This window comes from Papaver somniferum, chromosome 11, assembly GCF_003573695.1.
Source record: "Papaver somniferum cultivar HN1 chromosome 11, ASM357369v1, whole genome shotgun sequence".
Lineage (NCBI taxonomy): Eukaryota > Viridiplantae > Streptophyta > Magnoliopsida > Ranunculales > Papaveraceae > Papaver > Papaver somniferum.
This window is the reverse complement of record NC_039368.1, coordinates 67,340,721-67,358,562: the sequence shown is the minus strand read 5'-3', so window position 1 is coordinate 67,358,562 and position 17,842 is coordinate 67,340,721. Positions and strand designations below refer to the sequence as shown.

The window sequence follows — 17,842 nt, the reverse complement described above, 5'->3', positions numbered from 1 at the left end:
AAAAAAAAAAAAAAAAAGGTCTTTCATCCTTCTTCTATTGTGAAATTTGACTTCCTTCATATTTTCTTGAATCAACATACATAGAAATGCAAACTTTACTAGAGCTATTGCCTTAGAACATATTAATTGTAATTACAATACATTTTTCAAACTTTTTCTGTTAAAGATGAGTTTATCTAGTTTACAATTTAGTCTCAGAAATCAACTTCCGACTTATAACGAAGTGTGTAGACTTTTTTGAGTTAACGTATAAAAAATTCAATATTTTTATGAACTGTTTATTTTTGTATTGGCTTTGTCTTTCAATTTGATTCAAATAGATGAAATTTGTTATAATTTGGATTAGTTCTGGCTGGTCTTTCTTCCTTCTTCTATTGTGAAATTTGACTTCCTTCATATTTTCTTGAATCAACGTACATAGAAATGCAAATTTTACTAGATGTAATGCCTTTAAACATATTATTTGTGACTACAATACATTTTCAAACTTTTTATGTTAAAGATGAGTTTATCTAGTTTACAATTTAGTTTCAGAAATCAATTTCAGACATATAACGAAGTGTGTAGACTTTTTTGAGTTGACGTATATAAAATTCAACATTTTTATGATTTCTTTCTTTTTGTGTTTCCTTTGTCGTTCTATTTTATTCAAGATAAATGAAATTTGTAAGGATTTGGATTAGTTCTGCATGGTCTTTCATCCTTCTTCTAGTGTGAAATTTGACTTCCTTCATATTTCTTAAATTAACGTACATAGAAATGCAATTTTTACTAGAGCTATTGCCTTAGAACATATTAATTGTGATTACAATACATTTTCCAAACTTTTTCTGTTAATGATGAGTTTATCTAGTTTACAATTTAATCTCAGAAATCAACTTCCAACTTATAACGAAGAGTGTAGACTTATTTGAGTTAATGTATAAAAAATTCAACATTTTTATAAACTATTTATTTTTGTAATGGCTTTGTCTTTCAGTTTGATTCAAATAAGTGAAATTTGTTAGAATTTTGGTTAGTTCTAGCGGGTTTTTCATCCTTCTTCTATTGTGAAATTTGACTTCCTTCATATTTTCTTGAATCAACGTACATAGAAATGCAATTTTTACTAGAGATATTGCCTTAGAACATATTAATTGTAATTACAATACATTTTTCAAACTTTTTCTGTTAAAGATGAGTTTATCTAGTTTACAATTTAGTCTCAGAATCAACTTCCGACTTATAACGAAGAGTGTAGACATTTTTGAGTTAACGTATAAAAAATTCAATATTTTTATGAACTCTTTATTTTTGTATTGGCTTTGTCTTTCAATTTGATTCAACTAGATGAAATTTGTTAGAATTTGGATTAGTTCTGGCTGGTCTTTCATCCTTCTTCTATTGTGAAATTTGACTTCCTTCATATTTTCTTGAATCAACGTTCATAGAAATGCAATTTTTACTAGATGTAATTCCTTAGAACATATTATTTCTGATTACAATACATTTTTCAAACTTTTTCTGTTAAAAATGAGTTTATCTAGTTGAAAATTTAGTTTCAGAAATCAATTTCTGACACATAACGAAGTGCGTAGACTTTTTTGAGTTAACGTATATAAAATTCAACATTTTGAAGTGTGCAGACTTTTTTGAGTTAACGTATATAAAATTCAACATTTTTATGAACTCTTTCTTTTTGTGTTGGCTTTGTCTTTCTATTTGATTCAAGATAGATGAAATTTGTTAGGATTTGGATTAGTTCTACATGGCCTTTCATCCTTCTTCTATTGTGAAATTTGCCTTCCTTAATATTTTCTTTTATCAACGTACATAGAAATCCAATTTTTACTAGACGTAATGCTTTGGAACATATTATTTGTGATTACAATACATTTTTCAAACTTTTTCTGTTAAAGATGAATTTATCTAGTTTACGATTTAGTCTCAGAAATAAATTTCCGACTTATAACGAAGTGTGTAAACTTTTTTGAGTTAACGTTTATAAAATTCAAAAATTTTATGAACTCTTTCTTTTTTTGTTGGCTTTGTCTTTTTATTTGATTCAAGATAGATGAAATTTGTTAGGATTTGGATTAGTTGTGCATGTTCTTTCATCCTTCTTCTAGTGTGAAATTTGACTTCCTTCATATTTTCTTGAATCAACGTACATAGAAATGCAATTTTTACTAGAAGTAAAGCTTTAGAACATATTTTTTGTGATTACAATACATTTTCAAACTTTTTCTGTTAAAGATAAGTTTATCTAATTTACGATTTAGTTTCAAAAATCAATTTCAGACATATAACGAAGTGTGTAGACTTTTTTGAGTTAACGTATATAAAATTCAACATTTTGAAGTGTGCAGACTTTTTTGAGTTAACGTATATAAAATTCAACATTTTTATGAACTCTTTCTTTTTGTGTTGGCTTTTTCTTTCTATTTGATTCAATATAGATAAAAAAATTTAGGATTTGGATTAGTTCTGCATGGTCTTTCATCCTTCTTCTATTGTGAAATTTTCCTTCCTTAATATTTTCTTGAATCAACGTACATAGAAATGCAATTTTTACTAGATGTAATTCCATAGAACATATTATTTGTGATTACAATACATTTTTCAAACTTTTTCTGTTAAAGATGAGTTTATCTAGTTTAAAATTTAGTTTCAGAAACCAATTTCAGACACATAACGAAGTATGTAGACTCTTTTGAGTTAACGTATATAAAATTCAACATTTTGAAGTGTGCAGACTTTTTTGAGTTAACGTATATAAAATTCAACATTTTTATGAAGTCTTTCTTTTTGTGTTGGCTTTGTCTTTCTATTTGATTCAAGATAGATGAATTTGTTAGGATTTGGATTAGTTCTGGCTGGTCTTTCATCCTTCTTCTATTGTGAAATTTGACTTCCTCCATATTTTCTTGAATCAACGTACATAGAAATGCAATTTTTACAAGATTTAATTCCTTAGAAAATATTATTTGTGATTACAATACATTTTTCAATCTTTTTCTTTTAAAGATGAGTTTATCTAGTTTAAAATTTAGTTTCAGAAATCAATTTCAGACACATAACGAAGTATGTAGGCTTTTTTGAGTTAACGTATATAAAATTCAACATTTTGAAGTGTGCAGACTTTTTTGGGTTAACATATATAAAATTCAACATTTTTATGAACTCTTTCTTTTTGTGTTGGCTTTGTCTTTCTATTTGATTCAAGATAGATGAAATTTGTTAGGATTTGGATTAGTTCTACCTGGTCTTTCATCCTTCTTCTATTGTGAAATTTGCCTTCCTTAATATTTTCTTGAATCAACGTACATAGAAATGAAATTTTTTCTAGACGTTATGCTTTAGAACATATTATTTGTGATTACAATACATTTTTCAAACTTTTTCTGTTAATGATGAGTTTATCTAGTTTACGACTTAGTCTCACAAATAAATTTCCGACTTATAACGAAGTGTGTAAACTTTTTTGAGTTAACGTTTATAAAATTCAAAATTTTTATGAACTCTTTCTTTTTTTGTTGGCTTTGTCTTTTTATTTGATTCAAGATAGATGAAGTTTGTTAGGATTTGGATTAGTTCTGCATGGTCTTTCATCCTTCTTCTATTATGAAATTTGACTTCCTTCATATTTTCTTGAATCACCGTACATAGAAATGCAATTTTTACTAGACGTATTGCCTTAGAACATATTATTTGTGATGACAATACATTTTCAAATTTTCTCTGTTAAAGATAAGTTTATATAGTTTACAATTTAGTTTCAGAAATCAATTTCAGACATATAACGAAGTATGTAGACCTTTCTGAGTTAACGTATATAAAATTCAACATTTTTATGATCTCTTTCTTTTTGTGTTGGCTTTGTCTTTCTATTTGATTCAAGATAGATGAATTTTGTAAGGATTTAGATTAGTTCTGCATGGTCTTTCATCCTTCTTCTATTGTGAAATTTGACTTCCTTCATATTTTCTTGAATCAATGTATATAGAAATGCAATTTTTGCTAGATGTATTGCCTTAGGACATTTTAATTGTAATTACAATACATTTTTAAAACTTTTCTGTTAAAAATGAGTTTATCTAGTTTACAATTTAGTCTCATAAATCAATTTCCGACTTATAACGAAGTGTGTAGACTTTTTTAGGTTAACGTATATAAAATTCAACATTTTTATGATCTCTTTATTTTTATATTGGCTTTGTCTTTCAATTTGATTCAAATAGATGAAATTTGTTAGAATTTGGATTAGTTCTGCTTGGTCTTTCGTCCTTCTTCTATAGTGAAATTTGACTTCCTTCATATATTCTTGAATCAACGTACATAGAAATGCAATTTTTACTAGATGTAATTCCTTAGAACATATTATTTGTGATTACAATACATTTTTCAAACTTTTACTGTTAAAGATGAGTTTATCTAGTTTAAAATTTAGTTTCAGAAACCAATTTCAGACACATAACGAAGTATGTAGACTCTTTTGAGTTAACGTATATAAAATTCAACATTTTGAAGTGTGCAGACTTTTTTGAGTTAACGTATATAAAATTCAACATTTTTATGAACTCTTTCTTTTTGTGTTGGCTTTGTCTTTCTATTTGATTCAAGATAGATGAATTTGTTAGGATTTGGATTAGTTCTGGCTGGTCTTTCATCCTTCTTCTATTGTGAAATTTGACTTCCTTCATATTTTCTTGAATCAACGTACATAGAAATGCAATTTTTACAAGATTTAATTCCTTAGAAAATATTATGTGTGATTACAATACATTTTTCAATCTTTTTCTTTTAAAGATGAGTTTATCTAGTTTAAAATTTAGTTTCAGAAATCAATTTCTGACACATAACGAAGTATGTAGGCTTTTTTGAGTTAACGTATATAAAATTCAACATTTTGAAGTGTGCAGACTTTTTTGAGTTAACATATATAAAATTCAACATTTTTATGAACTCTTTCTTTTTGTGTTGGCTTTGTCTTTCTATTTGATTCAAGATAGATGAAATTTGTTAGGATTTGGATTAGTTCTACCTGGTCTTTCATCCTTCTTCTATTGTGAAATTTGCCTTCCTTAATATTTTCTTGAATCAACGTACATAGAAATGCAATTTTTTCTAGACGTAATGCTTTAGAACATATTATTTGTGATTACAATACATTTTTCAAACTTTTTCTGTTAATGATGAGTTTATCTAGTTTACGACTTAGTCTCACAAATAAATTTCCGACTTATAACGAAGTGTGTAAACTTTTTTGAGTTAACGTTTATAAAATTCAAAATTTTTATGAACTCTTTCTTTTTTTGTTGGCTTTGTCTTTTTATCTGATTCAAGATAGATGAAGTTTGTTAGGATTTGGATTAGTTCTGCATGGTGTTTCATCCTTCTTCTATTGTGAAATTTGACTTCCTTCATATTTTCTTTAATCAACGTACATAGAAATGCAATTTTTACGAGACGTATTGCCTTAGAACATATTATTTGTGATTACAATACATTTTCAAAATTTTTGTGTTAAAGATAAGTTTATCTAGTTTACAATTTTGTTTCAGAAATCAATTTCAGACATATAACGAAGTGTGTAGACCTTTCTGAGTTAACGTATATAAAATTCAACATTTTTATGATCTCTTTCTTTTTGTGTTGGCTTTGTATTTCTATATTATTCAAGATAGATGAAATTTGTAAGGATTTAGATTAGTTCTGCATGGTCTTTCATCCTTCTTCTAATGTGAAATTTGACTTCCTTCACATTTTCTTGAATCAACGTACATAGAAATGCAATTTTTGCTAGATGTATTGCCTTAGGACATTTTGATTGTAATTACAATACACTTTTCAAACTTTTCTGTTAAAAATGAGTTTATCTAGTTTACAATTTAGTCTCATAAATCAATTTCCAACTTATAACGAAGTGTGTAGACTTTTTTAGGTTAACGTATATAAAATTCAACATTTTTATGATCTCTTTATTTTTGTATTGGCTTTGTCTTTCAATTTGATTCAAATAGATGAAATTTGTTAAAATTTGGGTTAGTTCTGGATGGTCCTTCATCCTTCTTCTATTGTGAAATTTGACTTCCTTCATATTTTCTTGAATAATCGTACATAGAAATGCAATTTTTACTAGACGTAATGCCTTAGAACATATTATTTGAGATTACAATACATTTTCAAACTTTTTCTGTTAAAGATGAATTTATCTAGTTGACAATTTAGTTTCAGAAATCAATTTCCGACTTATAACGAAGTGTGTAGACTTTTTTGAGTTAACGTATATAAAATTCAACATTTTTATGAACTCTTTCTTTTTGTGTTGGCTTTGTCTTTCTATTTGATTCAAGATAGATGAAATTTGTTAGGATTTGGATTAGTTCTGCATGGTCTTTCATCCTTCTTCTAGTGTGAAATTTGACTTCATTCATATTTCTTGAATCAACGTACATAGAAATGCAAACTTTACTAGAGCTATTGCATTAGAACAATTAATTGTAATTACAATACATTTTTCAAACTTTTTCTGTTAAAGATGAGTATATCTAGTTTACAATTTAGTCTCAGAAATCAACTTCCGACTTATAACGAAGTGTGTAGACTTTTTTGAGTTAATGTATAAAAAATTCAATATTTTTATGAACTGTTTATTTTTGTATTGGCTTTGTCTTTCAATTTGATTCAAATAGATGAAATTTGTTAGAATTTGGATTAGTTCTGGCTGGTCTTTCTTCCTTCTTCTATTGTGAAATTTGACTTCGTTCATATTTTCTTGAATCAACGTACATAGAAATGCAATTTTTACTAGATGTAATTCCTTAGAACATATTATTTGTGATTACAATACATTTTTCAAACTTTTTCTGTTAAATATGAGTTTATCTAGTTTAAAATTTAGTTTCAGAAATCAATTTCAGACACATAACGAAGTGTGTAGACTTTTTTGAGTTAACGTATATAAAATTCAACATTTTTATGAACTATTTCTTTTTGTGTTGGCTTTGTCTTTCTATTTGATTCAATATCGATGAAATTTGTTAGGATTTGGATTAATTCCACATGGTCATTCATCCTTCTTCTATTGTGAAATTTGCCTTCCTTAATATTTTCTTGAATCAACGTACATAGAATTGCAATTTTTAGTAGACGTAATGCTTTAGAACATATTATTTGTGATTACAATACATTTTTCAAACTTTTTCTGTTAAAGATGAGTTATCTAGTTTACGATTTAGTCTCAGAAATAAATTTCCGACTTATAACGAAGTGTGTAAACTTTTTTGAGTTAACGTTTATAAAATTCAAAATTTTTATGAACTCTTTCTTTTTTTGTTGGCTTTGTATTTTTATTTGATTCAAGATAGATGAAGTTTGTTAGGATTTGGATTAGTTCTGCATGGTCTTTCATCCTTCTTCTATTATGAAATTTGACTTCCTTCATATTTTCTTGAATCACCGTACATAGAAATGCAATTTTTACTAGACGTATTGCCTTAGAACATATTATTTGTGATTACAATACATTTTCAAATTTTCTCTGTTAAAGATAAGTTTATATAGTTTACAATTTAGTTTCAGAAATCAATTTCAGACATATAACGAAGTGTGTAGACCTTTCTGAGTTAACGTATATAAAATTCAACATTTTTATGATCTCTTTCTTTTTGTGTTGGCTTTGTCTTTCTATTTGATTCAAGATAGATGAAATTTGTAAGGATTTAGATTAGTTCTGCATGGTCTTTCATCCTTCTTCTATTGTGAAATTTCACTTCCTTCATATTTTCTTGAATCAATGTATATAGAAATGTAATTTTTGCTAGATGTATTGCCTTAGGACATTTTAATTGTAATTACAATACATTTTTAAAACTTTTCTGTTAAAAATGAGTTTATCTAGTTTACAATTTAGTCTCATAAATCAATTTCCGACTTATAACGAAGTGTGTAGACTTTTTTAGGTTAACGTATATAAAATTCAACATTTTTATGATCTCTTTATTTTTATATTGGCTTTGTCTTTCAATTTGATTCAAATAGATGAAATTTGTTAAAATTTGGGTTAGTTCTGGCTGGTCCTTCATCCTTCTTCTATTGTGAAATTTGACTTCCTTCATATTTTCTTGAATAATAGTACATAGAAATGCAATTTTTACTAGACGTAATGCCTTAGAACATATTATTTGTGATTACAATACATTTTCAAACTTTTTCTGTTAAAGATGAATTTATCTAGTTTACAATTAAGTTTCAGAAATCAATTTCAGACTTATAACGAAGTGTGTAAACTTTTTTGAGTTAACGTATATAAAATTCAACATTTTTATGAACTCTTTCTTTTTGTGTTGGCTTTGTCTTTCTATTTGATTCAAGATAGATGAAATTTGTTAGGATTTGGATTAGTTCTGCATGGTCTTTCATCCTTCTTCTAGTGTGAAATTTGACTTCCTTCATATTTCTTGAATCAACGTACATAGAAATGCAAACTTTACTAGAGCTATTGCCTTAGAACATATTAATTGTAATTACAATACATTTTTCAAACTTTTTCTGTTAAAGATGAGTTTATCTAGTTTACAATTTAGTCTCAGAAATCAACCTCCGACTTATAACGAAGTGTGTAGACTTTTTTGAGTTAATGTATAAAAAATTCAATATTTTTTTGAACTGTTTATTTTTGTATTGCCTTTGTCTTTCAATTTGATTCTAATAGATGAAATTTGTTAGAATTTGGATTAGTTCTGGCTGGTCTTTCTTCCTACTTCTATTGTGAAATTTGACTTCCTTCATATTTTCTTGAATCAACGTACATAGAAATGCAATTTTTACTAGATGTAATTCCTTAGAACTTATTATTTGTGATTACAATATATTTTGAGTTTATCTAGTTTAAAATTTAGTTTCTGAAATCAATTTCAGACACATAACGAAGTGTGTAGACTTTTTTGAGTTAACGTATACAAAATTCAACATTTTTATGAACTATTTCTTTTTGTGTTGGCTTTGTCTTTCTATTTCATTCAAGATATATGAAATTTGTTAGGATTTGGATTAATTCCACATGGTCATTCATCCTTCTTCTATTGTGAAATTTGCCTTCCTTAATATTTTCTTGAATCAACGTACAAAGAATTGCAATTTTTACTAGACGTAATGCTTTAGAGCATTTGTGATTACAATACATTTTTCAAACTTTTTCTGTTAAAAATGAGTTTATCTAGTTTACGATTTAGTCTCAGAAATAAATTTCCGACTTATAAAGAAGTGTGTAAACTTTTTTGAGTTAACGTTTATACAATTCAAAAAATTTATGAACTCTTTCTTTTTTTGTTGGCTTTGTCTTTTTATTTGATTCAAGATAGATGAAATTTGTTAGGATTTGGATTAGTTATGCATGGTCTTTCATCCTTCTTCTATTGTGAAATTTGACTTCCTTCATATTTTCTTGAATCAACGTACATAGAAATGCAATTTTTACTAGACGTAATGGCTTAGAACATATTATTTGTGATTACAATACATTTTTAAACTTTTTATGTTAAAGATGGGTTTATCTAGATTACGATTTAGTCTCAGAAATCAATTTCCGACTTGTAGAATTTTTTGAGTTAACGTATATAAAATTCAAAATTTTATGAACTCTTTCATTTGTGTTGGCTTTGTCTTATTATTTTATTCAAGATAGATGAAATTTGTTAGGATTTGGATTAGTTATGCATGGTTTTTCATCCTTCTTCTATTGTGAAATTAGACTTCCTTCATATTTTCTTGAATCAACGTACATAGAAATGCAATTTTTACTAGACGTAATGCCTTAGAACATATTATTTGTGATTACAATACATTTTTCAAACTTTTTTTTTTGTCAAAGATGAGTTTATCTAGTTTACAATTTAGTTTTAGAAATCAATTTCAGACTTATAACGAAGTGTGTAGCCTTTTTTGAGTTAACATATATAAAATTCAACATTTTTATGAACTCTTTCTTTTTGTGTTAACTCTTTCTTCAGATAGATTGATGAAGTGCGTGCTAAATTCATTAGAACAATAGTGAAGATCAGTTTTGAGAAAATATGAGGAGAGAGAAAATCTGGCGATTTTCCTAGGGTTTTGTGCGTTTTTCAATTTTCTTCTTCAATTATTGTTTAATCTTAGGATTAATGATGACTGAGGAACCTGTGTTACGTATTACGAATGGATCACCAACTCCAACCTTTGCGGAAAAAGTTAAGGTACGTCAAACATTACAGCCTACGGCTGTTGATGTTAGTAGTCCGCCAAATCCCACGTTAATTACTGGAGAACCATCTTTGGTAATCCCTACCGATTTTTACCAGGAAGGTTGTAAGCCTTTTAAGTTTAGCTTTATTGCAAGACTCAACTTCACGGGTTTGAAGTTTTTGGAGGCGAAGAACAATTTAGTTACTCAATGGCAGCTAAACCCTAACTCGGTTAGGTTTATGTCTATCAGTAAGGGTTTCTTTGTAGTTATGTTGCGTGATGAGCAAACAAAGGCCAGAATCCCTAACAGGAAATGGTTTGTTAATCAACAAGAGCTACGTTTGATGGATTGGTACCCTGGTTTCGATCCTGAAAGACAAAATACTTCCCATGCACCTGTTTGGGTTCATCTCCCGGGTCTTCATGCAGAGTTATGGACTGAGAGATCTTTGTTATCCATTGGGAAAGCAGTTGGTAATCCGATTGTAGTTGATCAAAGAACATTGAATCTGGAGTTTGGAAGCTATGCATCAGTGTTGGTTGATGTAGATTTTGCAAAACACATTCCTGACAGAATTCTACTAACAGCTGGTGGGAGAACTTTCTGGCAATATGTGGAGTTACCTAAGCATCCAAAATTCTGTTTGCATTGTAACATTGTTGGACACAATGAGAGTGGGTGCAGGAGGAAACCAAAGTCTGATGAATCTGTTAAGGAGACGGAGGATGCTCAAGACTGGCACGCAGCTAAGGGTAAGAAGCGATCACGCAATCGTAAGAAGAATAACAATCAAGAAGGTACTAGTGGTGTTGACAAGTCAGGTGAAACTGGTGAAGTTGCAAACACTGGTGCGGGGGAAACTGTTAATGTGCCTGGTGCGGGTAAAGATATTAATATACCTGTTGCTGTTGGGGAGAATGCTGCTGCTAAGGTGGATACTAGTCAGCTTGAAGAGGTGCTGGCTGTTTCTGAAGCTCAGCTTCGTGTAGTGTCTGACTCTGTTGAGACAGCTAAACATGCACTTGCTGTGAAAAGAGCATTAGCTAACATATTGATAGTTGATGAAACCACAATTGCAGCTAAGTCAGGAAAGAGTGATGAATTGGCGAGAACTAATCACTCTAGTACTGATAGGAACCAGGCCAACTCTTCTACTCCCTTTATACCTATTCAAGACGCACTGATTCATAGTATTGCAGAGACACCTACCTGCAATGCTTTGACGGATAATACTGTGGTTATCTCCTCGAATAAATTTGATATTTTGACAGCTGAGTTGGGGCTAGACAACACAGTGCGACAATCTAATCAGGAGGAGAAGAGTTCAGATGAGGAACTAACGCCAGAGAAAACATCAGCAGGTGTCAAGGGAGCCAAATGGTCCGAGATTCCAGTTGAGAAAGTTGTGCCTAAGTAAACTAGGAAGCCTGGTCGTGTGCCAATTCAGGCTAGTTCGCAACAAAGTACCTCACAAAGTTATGCTCAAAACAAAAATCCAGATTCCAAGTCTGACTCAGACTCTGAGGTTAATGATTTGGGAATCAGAGTTAGCAAAGGTTTCTCTCCATTTATTGAAAAATGGGTTCCGACTAAGAATCCTAAGATATCTTCTAAACCAAAAAAGACATTTTCCTAATGTGAGTTCTCTTTTGGAATGTCAATGGAGTGTCGAAGGTGGAGGCTGGTTTGAAGTTACGAGAGTTAGTTAAGGAGTTTAAGACGGTTCTTATGTGTATTGCTGAGCCGAAAATCCCTTATTCAGATGGTGTTATGTTATGCTTAATTTAGCTGGTTTTGTTAAGAAGGCAGTTCATAATTCTACTTCAAGTTTTATTGGTAATCTTTGGATTCTTTGGAGTGAAGATATTGAAGAGCTAGTGGTGTTAAATATGACTAGGCATGCTATTACGGTGAAGACAGAAGGAGTCTTTATTTCTTGTGTTCATGCTAGTTATACCCAAGTTTTTAGAAGGAGATTATGGAGTCAACTTTCTGTGGTGGATTCTACTACTTCTTGGTTGGTAATTGGAGATTTTAACTGTGTTCTTCAAAATGATGAGAAGAAGGGTGGTAGAGATGTTCTTACTTCTAGTATTAATGAATTCAGTGACTGGATGGAAGGGAATGGTCTTTTTGAGGCAGATTCTTTGGGTTTTAATTTCACTTGGACTAATGGCCAATCGGGGGTGAGAAGAATTATTAGCAAGTTGGATCGTGCTATTATTAATGAACCTTGGTTAACTAAATTTTCGAATTGGCGGTGTAAAGCTCTTCCTAGGGAAGTTTCCGATCATTCGACTCTTATTGGTTATCCTTTTGTTGCTTCTAGGCCGAGACGTGCTCCTTTCAGAATTCAGAAAATGTGGTTTACGCATCCTGATTTTTTGAGAATGGTTGAGACTTCTTGGAATGCTCTAGTGTATGGTAATCCGTATTTTATTTTTCCTTTCAAGCTGAAGAGATTGAAGGAAGCTATGAAGTTGTGGAATCAACAGGTGTTTGGTAATGTGAATGCAAGACTCAAACAGGCTAAATTGAAGTTTGAAGTGGCTAGTAGGAATTCGGATGAGGACCCTTTTGACACTTCTAACCAGAATGTTCAGGAGGTGCGTATGCAGCAGCATATTATGTTGAAGCAAAAATCTCGCAACAAATGGATCTTAGAGGGTTCTAGCAATACTTCATATTTCCATATTACTATTAATACTCGTAGAAGTGTCAATACAATTTCGGAGTTGGTGACAGATGATGGGTCCCTTATTATTGATCCGGACCAATTAAGAGACTATGTTGTTTCTTATTATGAGAGTAAATTTAATGGAGTAGGTACGCAGATTGAGGATAGTTTGTTTGAGTATGAACATAATTCTATTTCTCTTGAGGAAAGACATATGTTGGATTCTATTCCTTCTTTGGAGGAAATTAAGGCGGCGGTGTTTGCTTTGGGTGCGGATAGTGCTTCAGGTCCGGATGGTTTCTCAGGGTGTTTTTATAAACATTGTTGGGATTTAATTCATCAAGACCTAGCTAAGGCTATTATTTTTTGCTGGAACAACAAAACTATTCCTAATGGGGCTAATTCTAGTCTCACTCTTTTGCTTGCTAAGGTAAGAGGTGGGGATAGCCTGGAGAAATATAGACCAATTGGTCTAAGTAATTTTTTCTTCAAAATTTTTACCAAAATTTTAGCAACCAGACTTGGAAAAGTCTTAGATAATTTTGTTTCAGAGGAACAAGTGGCTTTTATGAAGGGGAGAAATATTCATGAAAATATTAGTTTGGCGTCTGGATTGGTTAATGAGCTGCACATTAAAAGAAAGGATGGTAACTTAGGTCTCAAACTTGATATTTCTCAAGCTTTTGATACAGTAAGTTGGCCTTTTGTCTTGGAGGTGTTTCGTAGATATAGTTTCTCAGAGGATTGGTGTACTTGGATTCACAATATTCTGAAGTCTGCCAGGATTTCTATTCTTCTTAATGGGAGTCCGGAGGGTTTTTTCAAGATTAATAGAGGTTTGCGTCAAGGGGGTCCGCTTTCTCCTCTTATCTTTGTTTTGATAGAGGATGCTCTAAGTAGGAACATTACTAAACTCTTTCAAAATAAGAGTATGACTCATATGGTGAAGCGTAATGGTATTGCTCCAACTCATTTATTTTTTGCTGATGATATTATGATCTTTTGCAAGGGTAATATGATGAGTCTAACAAACTTAGTGAAGCTCCTGTGTGATTATCAACAAGCTTCTGGTCAGCGAGTTTGCAGGGAGAAAAGCAAAATTTATTTTGGAGGTGGGTCTTTGCATAGGAGGCAGTCTATTGTAGACTTCTTAAGCATGGGAGTGACTTATTTCCCGGATAGATATTTGGGGTTAAGGTGATGCCTGTAGTGGTGAAGTATAGCCATATTAGTAACGTGGTGGATAAACTGAAGGACCAACTTTCGGTTTACAAAGGTAAAATGCTTTCCTTTCAGGATCTTGTGGTACTTGTTAAAACTGTCCTTTCAAGTTATGTGATTCATAACATGGCTGTGTATAAATGGCATGTTAAATTTGTTAAACAATGTGAACGTGTGATTCGTAATTTCCTTTGGTCGGGAGATTCAAACTTGGCTAGAGCTTTTGTGGTTGGTTATGACAAGATCTGCAGTCCGGTGCGGGAAGGGGGTCTTGGGCTTACTAGCCTAAGCAACATGAACAAGGCACTGATTATGAAGTTGTGGTGGAGTATTAAAAATTCTACGAAGAAATGGGCTAGATTTCTGGAATCGAAATTCACTTGTAGAGATGGTCGGCTGAAGTTGGATGGAGTTAAATCTTCAATTCTTCCTGGGATTCGTTGGGTGCACACTGAAGTTATGTGCAACACTAAATCTTTAATTGGTGACGGTAGAGCAACTTCACTATTTTATGATGTATGGTATGGGACTGAAACTTTGGAAGATGTTTTGCAACAACCTGACCTTGACAGAAATGCAAGGGTTAGTGAAATCATTGTGCTGGATCAATGGCAGCTGGAAGGAGTTCATATGCACGACCCCGTCAGTGCTGGTGTGGATCTGGAGAGCTTGCCAAGGAGGCACACATGCAGTGATAGGAAGATATGGATGCCGGACCTTAAAGGTTTATTCTCTGTTAAGTCTGCAAGGGAGCTGGTGAGGATGAGATATCCGGTGCTGGAGGAAGCAAATCTGTTATGGAAGAGTGTTGTGCGCCCTTCTTTGGAAGCACAAAATTGGAAGTTTGTCAGGGGATCTTGTGCAACTCTGGATAAAGTAAAGAGCAGGTTCAAGATAGCTCTTCCGTCGAGGTGCAGTGTGTGCCAGATTGAGGAGGAGTCTTTGGAACATGTTCTTTGGAGCTGTAGTGCTGCGAATCGGGCTTGGCATTGGCTGGCAGGTATTTTCCATATTATTCCTCATTATAACTTGCTTGCTGCTAACAAGGAAGCGAAAGGGCGTAGTAGAATGGTTAAAGACCTGTGGTTAGTCTCAATCTTGGTGCTGCGTTCGGAGCTGTGGTACCAAAGGAATAAGATGGTCTATGAAAGGACCTATAACGAAGTGTAGCAAAATATTGTGCCTGTAGTTAGAAACTTTTTTCTCTCTCCTCTTTGCTCTGGCGATTTTGGAGAACTTTTCAAACTTTTTTGTACGTGCTTCATCTTGGATCATCTTTGGGTGATTCAATGGGAGATCCTGTTGATCCAAATCCTACAGTTGCTCCTTCTAAGATTTTAACATATGCAGATAGACTCAAGGGTTGGAAATAGCTTCCTAAAACCTCCGTGGATCTTTCTTCTCTGCCAAACCCTACTTTGAAAGATGGAAAACCTTCTATTGAGATTCCTAATGAGTTATATCAGGAAGGATGTGCGTTATGGAAGTTTAGTCTTATTGGAAGGTTAGACTTCAAAGAACTTAACTTTTCTGACGTTAAAAAAAACCTAGAACTTCAATGGCAGCTGGGTGAAGGCCGGGTTCACTTTGTTCCGTTGAATAGAGGTTTCTTCATCATCAAGTTATTGTCGCAGGAGGATAAAGTGAAGATTTTACAGGTTGAACAATGGGTTGTTGCTGGGGCTGCACATGGGTCGGTTTGGGTCGGTTTTGGCCTCACCCACCACCCAAACCACTGATGGCGGGTAACAGAAGTTGTCACCCGCAACCGACCCAACATCACAATGGGTCGGTTTTCACCCGACCCACATTACGGCGGGTTTGGTCGGGTGGGTGGTGGGTTACCCACCATAAAATAAAATGACATTACATAATAAAGTTGATGCAAAGTTGCAAACTCCAAAATTGTTAAAGCTAACAGTAAAAAGGAACAGAGTTCAATTGTTCAAAGCTCAAAAGATAAAAGAGTGCATTACTATTGAGTATTGCCTACTATACTAAAGCCTAATATCATATAAAGCGACCAGCAGCGACTCGCTGCAAAGATGTGGATGTTTTACCTCCGAACGTGCTGAAAGCCTGAAATAAAACGAAGTCTGTAAATTAGTTACAGTAACAAAGATGAACTCAGAAAGATCAAGCTACTGACAATGACCCTTGGCGTCATTACCTTGTCTAAGCCAATAGGAATCAATCATCTATGACGATGAAAGAAGCAGCAAGGTCACCGAATAGCTCTGCAAGCGAAATGAACAATTAGAATGAATGAAAGGGTAGATGAATTTCTTGAAACAAGTAAAATAGCTCTGCAAGCGAAGTACCTTTCTACCTCAGATCTCCCATTGTCCTCCACATTACTCAGATTCAAGTCCTTATTGATACACAAGTATAGAACAAGTTATTGTGTGTGTGCAGCATATATGTGTAGTTGCTTATAAAATCAGAATCAGGTTAATCATTAGAGATGCGAGCTTATCTATATGGAGCAGAAGAAGTTACAAACTTGAACGAAGTAGATGAATAGATATTCTTTTCATAATCGAAGAGCAGTACAAGGATTATTTTTTTTGCTCGCGCAACTGCTCAAGTAGCATTACAACCAACCATAGCGAGAACCAAAACCAAATTAAGTAATTTCTTGACAATTAAATTATTCAATAACAGTTATACAAGGAAGCTACAAAAATTAGATCCAACATAAAATCTAAGAAAAACTAGCATTTTAAAACTTCTAATCAACCATTTTGCTACTAAAGAAATACCCTTCAACGTTTGCTGCTTATTGAAACGAATAAACCCGATCAAAATAAAAAGTATCATCCTCATACCTGCGCCGATACAAACTATCCCTGTGAACCTCAAAATAGCAATTATTCCCACATATAGGGTCCTCTCTTCTGGCCTTGTATACATGATATCCACCTTGAACAAGGGTTCCTTCTTCAGTATAAAACCACAGATCTGCTGAGGAAACCATGTCACTAATGATTAAAATGTGAAACAGTTTCAAACTTCATTCGGCATAATTATCCATGATGATAAATAATAATAAGCTAGAACTTATACACATCAAATTGGAAGGAACCGCCAGCATTACACAAAACAAACACTACAATAAATTGCATCTTCAGATCTCACTAAATGTAAACCATCAAGAGTTCACAGACTTCATAGATTCCTATTTCATTTTCGAGGCTGACAATTTTGAATCCTACTCCACCAGCAAAATCTGTATCGACACACCTAATTATTGTTCACCGAAATTCTGATACCCACTTAGGGAACTAATTCATGCCAATTTCATACTCTTATGTATATATCTATCTCTACTAATACCCAATTAGGGCATGCCAAACTCATACTACTACCTATCAATCTCAACTGAAACTGATGATTCTGTACAAGAGTGAAACAAAGAGATAGGTAAAATTTCCAAAGTACCTGACGGGCTAATCTTCTGTAAGCGGCTTTAATATCTTTACTTGTAGAAGATTTTGGAATACCAAGTGTTGAATAATAGTCAGCAGCTGCTCTAATCACAATACCACCGAAACGACGTTTACGAGCTGAAGAAAATGATGATGATGATGATGAGAAGAAGAATTTATTGTTACTAATGTTCTGATTGTATGAAGAATAAAGAGATTGTAAGGGTTTTTTATGTCTACTACTACTAATAGAGTAATCTGAGTTTCGACCGGATGAAAATAATGTAGGTTTTTGTTCAGAAATTATGAACA

At 32.2% G+C, this 17,842-nt stretch overlaps 2 protein-coding genes across 2 annotated transcripts; both read left to right on the top strand.

The window, feature by feature from the left end:
• Nucleotides 1–10,145: 10,145 nt before the first annotated feature.
• Nucleotides 10,146–11,621, top strand: LOC113324505. Its single transcript, XM_026572828.1, has one exon. The coding sequence runs from the start codon at nt 10,146–10,148 to the stop codon at nt 11,619–11,621; it is 1,476 nt and encodes a 491-aa protein (XP_026428613.1).
• Nucleotides 11,622–11,979: 358 nt separating this feature from the next.
• LOC113324504 lies at nt 11,980–15,272 on the top strand. The gene is made up of 4 exons (XM_026572827.1): nt 11,980–12,410; nt 12,534–13,572; nt 13,891–13,959; nt 14,064–15,272. The coding sequence occupies exons 1-4, from the start codon at nt 11,980–11,982 to the stop codon at nt 15,270–15,272; spliced, it is 2,748 nt and encodes a 915-aa protein (XP_026428612.1).
• Nucleotides 15,273–17,842: the final 2,570 nt, after the last annotated feature.

Coding starts and splice junctions, on each gene's coding strand:
- LOC113324504 (XM_026572827.1), top strand. CDS start 11,980: ATGCTTAATTTAGCTGGTTTTGTTAAGAAGGCAGTTCATAATTCTACT. Junction 12,411..12,533: donor GTGAGAAGAATTATTAGCAA/GTTGGATCGTGC, acceptor TGTTGCTTCTAG/GCCGAGACGTGCTCCTTTCA. Junction 13,960..14,063: donor AACAAGCTTCTGGTCAGCGA/GTTTGCAGGGAG, acceptor TTTCCCGGATAG/ATATTTGGGGTTAAGGTGAT.
- LOC113324505 (XM_026572828.1), top strand. CDS start 10,146: ATGACTGAGGAACCTGTGTTACGTATTACGAATGGATCACCAACTCCA.